The 5,135-nt window shown below is 38.1% G+C and overlaps 1 protein-coding gene across 1 annotated transcript; it reads right to left on the bottom strand.

Moving 5' to 3' along the window:
• Window positions 1-423: 423 nt before the first annotated feature.
• On the bottom strand, window positions 424-1,085 carry LOC113739149 (uncharacterized). Its single transcript, XM_027266393.1, has 2 exons — window positions 899-1,085; window positions 424-779 (listed from the first exon to the last, which is right to left on the bottom strand). Exons 1-2 carry the CDS (start codon window positions 1,083-1,085, stop codon window positions 424-426), a joined length of 543 nt encoding a protein of 180 aa, XP_027122194.1.
• Window positions 1,086-5,135: the final 4,050 nt, after the last annotated feature.

The following is a 5,135-nucleotide window of genomic DNA, read 5'->3' as shown; positions in this document are numbered from 1 at the left end:
GCATAGGAAAATTTGGCTACTTTATGGGTATTGAGTCCGAAACAATAAAGGTGCTATTCACTATCAAAGATGCATAGCATTAGGGGAAAATAAATCTCGCCAACAAGCTTTGAATAGTAATATAAGCATACCTTTGAGTCAACAAAAATAAACTTTTGCCATTTTGTTGCAGTGGAGGGTGCAGAGCCAACATTCAATTTTTCTTGGACTGTTACTATAGCTGTCCAAGATTTCATCCCAGGCTTTATGTCGTCGATAAACAAAAGATCACCCATTCTGCACCAAAGGTGTACGAAAGGCCACAAGGTTATGGCAGAACAAAAACAGAAGGGAAAGCAAGAGGCAAGTCTAATAAAAGCTGTTAGCAAGTCCAGAAAAAGCTTGTATAAATCTACCAAGTCGGGAATACCTTAGTATAGATAGTCATTTAGCAGCTAATTCAAGGATGTCACGATAGACAACATTCCTTGTTTTAGATTCAGGCACAATATTAGCAGGGGAAAATGTTGGTGGCATTATAAGGACCTTAACTGCACTGGCCATTTTAGCCCGAGACAAAGCAATGTATAACTGTCCGTGTGAAAGCACAAGTTCACATAGATAGATACCAACCCGATCTAATGTCTGACCCTGTGACTTATTGATGGTCATAGCAAAACACAGCTTCACTGGAAACTGTGTGCGTTTAAAAGGAATGCCATTTTTTTCATTATCAGATGTTTGAAGGGGAATCCTAGGCAGAATCACTCTCTTGCCTCGATGTTGGCCTACTGCAATTTCTGCACAAAGTGCATGTTGCCTAAGGTGTTTGCAAATAAGCCTCGTGTCGTTGTACAATCCCTCTGTTGGATTTAGGTTCCTAAGCAGAATGACCGGACAGTTTTCCTTTAAGACCAACTTATAGGGGGCAACCCTTTTGGATTCAAAGGGTTTAGGAAGTCTTGATAATCTCCCTGATCTCTTTCATTGAGCGTCCTATCCGTACTCATGAAAACAAAAGGCTGTCTAGGGAATCGTTCAATAAGCAAATCATTGATGTCATCAAGAGAGGATTTCTTCGGCGTAAGGATACACCTGCTGATCATTGCGTATGGGTCGGCTGAATAAGCATGCAGGTCTGAAAAGATGAAGCTTATCAACCAAAGTAAATAAGAATCTGGTTAGCTATAAGTGATACCCCAACTTTTAGGATCATCTTTTGTTTAGTCTCAAAGAGGATATTATGGTTTTTTTAGTTTATTTTTATTTTAAAACATTATTTTGTTTCAAAGAAGATACTAAAGTTATTTCTTTGGGTTTGAATTAAAACCTTGTTTTGTTTTAAAAGACTAGAAACCCTAAAAGTCTAATCAAAACCCTAGTTTCACTTGTGACTGACCGTTTTCTCAAATTTCTCATATTTTAATCGAAACCATAATTGTAACCAATGGAATTGTAAAATCCCCCATATTTTTCTTAAAATTCCTTTTATTTAGCATTTATTCCTTTCTAATAGCTTTACTACTCATTCACACCCTCAGTAATTACAATCCACCATAGAATCAAGGGTTTTCCCTTTAGGTTCTTCGTTCGGGTAAATTAGGATTTTTGCGTATTTTGACCGTGTGCTCACTCAGTGAGATGTGTGCACTAAATTTGGTGATTAAGAGTAAGTTTTAGATGATATTAAGTGTTTGATTAGAAGTAATAACCATAAGATAGTGAATCATAAGTGAAAACCCTAGTACGTGCGAAATAAGGAAAATCGGGTTGAACCGAAGTGTACCGTTCGTTACCGACTGAGTGCACCACTTGACCCATACTTTATTACCTTAATCTCCTTATTATTAATTGAAAAAAATCATACCTAAATATCTCCTTAATCCAACCGAAATTGTGGACCAAAATAAGAGAGAGAAAAGAAAATTTTAAAAGCTAATCTCATCGCGACAAGTGGCAACCATTCCATGGTTGTTTGACCAACTTAATTCCTACCTTCTTATCTTTCTTCTTAGATGATTTTTGTTCATTTCTTGCTGGTCTTGGTCATGGGTTTGGAGGGAAAAAACAATAGAAAGAAACCACAATCCATCTTGAGTTTGATCCACTTAAGTGAGAAAACAAGAAATCTAAACCGATTAATCACTAGTTTGGGAGCTTGGGAAGCTTAAGGAACCAAAAATTTCAAGGAAAAGTGGAGGATCTTTCTTGCAAGCTCTTGTCTTGAGGTATAATGGCTAATCAACCTTTCTTTCTCCATTAATCATGATTAAGTTGGGTATTAATGTTAGAATTGTGCTTGTGATGCTTGTTTCAAATGGTTTTTGATGATTGGAGTGATGATTTTGAGTCTTGATTCACTTATATTTCTTGTGGGTTAGGTGTTATATGATGTATATATATGGTATATAATCTTGTAAAGGAGAAGGTAGTGGTAATTTTAAGGTAAAAATGTGAATTATAGCTTGACTATAACAAAAGTCCAGATTTCTGGAAATTCAAGCTTCAGTTCTGCCCGGTTCCAGTTCGTGATGTTAGAGGCCGAATTAGGCTTAGCATAAAACATGAAAGTTGTATAGAATAATGTTTTATAGTTGGCTGAAAAATTACAGCTCAATCGGAGTAATGTAGCCTATAAAAAGACAAAAATACCCCCTGACTCTCATAGGTTTAGTCCAGTGGACAATTTTGATATTTCACAACACTAACCGTATCTGTTCACCCTGATGTGTACTGAATTAGCCTTTATCCAAAACACAGAAGTTGTAGTGCTATGTCTTAGCTTTCTAACGCCTCTGGAATCACCTCATTTGGACTTTGGTAGCCTGAGTTATTGTCATTTACGCATAAGGCAGTTAACAAGCCTGAATGTGAGATTCTGGTTCTGTTATTTGAGATTTTGACCTAGCTACACTACGAACTGGAATGAGTGGTCTTCATCAAAGTTGTAGCTCTCTGCCTTAGATTCGAAACGGTATAAATTTCACCCTAATCTGATAAACGTAGCTTCAGTTGTGCTCGTTACGCTAAGTGACGGCAAATCTGTCTTTTGACTTATGCCTCACATTTCATTTCCGGACATGTACCTAGTTTAATTTTGTATTTGTATGACTTTGAGCCTATTGAACGGCTATTGAAATGAGATTATTCTATGTGTGACTTTGGGACTGTTTGAGGAAAAAATTGAAGCCATAAATGGCTGGAAAATGGGTAAACACAAGGGGCATGCCACCAAATTTTCACGAGAAAGATAAACTAGCCTTTGGAGTTCTAGTTCTGTATTTTGCAAATTTAACTTGGATACACTGAAAAATGGGTTGAGGTATCTTCATGAAAGTTGTAACCTTTTGTTTAAGTTTCGAGACACTACCTAGTACATTTTGATTCGATAACCACAGCTCCAGTTATGGGCAAAATCGTGTAACCCATTTTGTACCATTTTCATTTCCACGCATGCGCAAGTGCATTTCTCAACAGTTTTTGCCATTTTGGACTGTTTAGGTCTAATTTTGTTATTTTGTTACCATTCCGGCCGCGGCCAATTTCGACATTCTTTTGGCCTTAACATTATTTTTTACCATTTTCGACCGTATTCGATCGTTTAAGTTATAAACTGCTATTGTATGGCCGTTTCGCTTATGTGTGTATATAATCTGTCAACACAAATTGTGAAGCTATTGATGGTGACGGTCAAACTCAGTGAATTGTATCGTTTTTTGTGTCAAGCTTTATCAAGTGAGTAATTGGGTTGTTATTGATGTGGAATTGTTAAAGTGCTTTGTATATGTTAAATGGGTACTTAGGCGAGGGTGTACTTTATCTCACTCGACTTGAGCCCATCATTTGTTTTGATTTCCTATGTGAGAATACATGCCTTATGTTGAGTATCACCCTTTTGCTGTGTGCTAATGAGGACGACTACATGACTTGAGTATCACCCTTTTGCTGTGTGCTGATGGGGGTGATTACATGACTTGAATTGAACCCCATTTGCTGTGTGCTGTTTGGGGTAAGTACTTTGTTGTGTACTTTGTTGAGATATACCATCTATTGAGAGATCGGATATCTCAGGGCTTGGTTCCACCCCGGTTCCAAGGGTTAGACGAACTATTCGAGCCAATTGGGGCTTGGTCGAAGATAGTTCCATGCTAAACTTGGGATTTAGTTCCTTGTTAAAGTTTTGACGAAATCTAAGTTATTTTGTTTCGCTCGAGCTGCTGTGTGCTATTGACTGGCCAGCGGGGGTTGATAAGGTGAACGGGGAAAGTTAAGTGGAGTCTACGGACCATGAGTACTTTGGTTGACGGAGTGTCAACAGGCGTTCAAGCTCGGGGAATTGAACTGGATTTGGAGCCACCCGTATCCTACCATTGTGATGTTACTTTTCTGTTATTGATGTGAAATATCCTGATTCACTTATTTAATCATGTGAGTTTACATTTTTACCCCTGGTTATTCACTAAGCATATAGCTTACCCCATTCTATTTGTTTTCCTTAGCAGGGGGCCGACGTGGGGATCGCTCGGGAAGGGGTTTAGTGTTTTGATTATAGACGAGTTGAACTTGTACTTGTTATAAGTTGACAAGTAAGATGTATATAGTTGTCGTGATGGTTGTAGTTATCAGCTTTTCTAGGGTTTACTTTCTGGTACTCGTGGTATGCATGACTTAATGTACTAGGTTGTGCAACTTTTGAAGATGTAATCGTTTAAACAGAATTTTCTTTTTGTGTGAATCTATTTTCTAGTTTTATGAGTAAGTGAGTCCTAGCGAGAGTTGGGCAGGCGACCCGCCGAACTCTGGGGTACGCCTTAGGGAGAAGTGGGGCTGTCACAATATATATGTATATAATCAGCACATAAAGATGCGAATACTACAAGCTAAGATTACGGAATCTGTACTGACCTATTGAGCGAGGCATCTTTAGTATCGAACGGAATTAATATGTTCTTACGCAGAGATATTTTCCCCTCTTCATCTTCTGGCTCATGTCCCTCTCCTACTCTCAAAAGGAACTCCGAGTATTGGTGATCCGAAATAGTTCGCATATTCTCCGATAAAGTTATTTTTTGAAGAGTTCTCCATAGAGGTGAATGAAAAAAGCTAGCCTGAATTTGTTGGTCCCTTGAAGCATTTGGTATAATAGGCAAGGTTTG

The sequence above is a fragment of the Coffea arabica genome, chromosome 4c, assembly GCF_036785885.1.
Source record: "Coffea arabica cultivar ET-39 chromosome 4c, Coffea Arabica ET-39 HiFi, whole genome shotgun sequence".
Lineage (NCBI taxonomy): Eukaryota > Viridiplantae > Streptophyta > Magnoliopsida > Gentianales > Rubiaceae > Coffea > Coffea arabica.
The sequence above is the reverse complement of the archived record's forward strand: the minus strand, read 5'-3'. Positions and strand labels throughout refer to the sequence as shown.

Bases quoted from the DNA above. Each gene is read 5' to 3' on its own strand.
- LOC113739149 (XM_027266393.1), bottom strand. From the start codon at position 1,085: ATGATCAGCAGGTGTATCCTTACGCCGAAGAAATCCTCTCTTGATGAC. The intron at 780-898 runs GTTGGTCTTAAA...CACTTTGTGCAG, and splicing joins AAAAGGGTTGCCCCCTATAA to AAATTGCAGTAGGCCAACAT.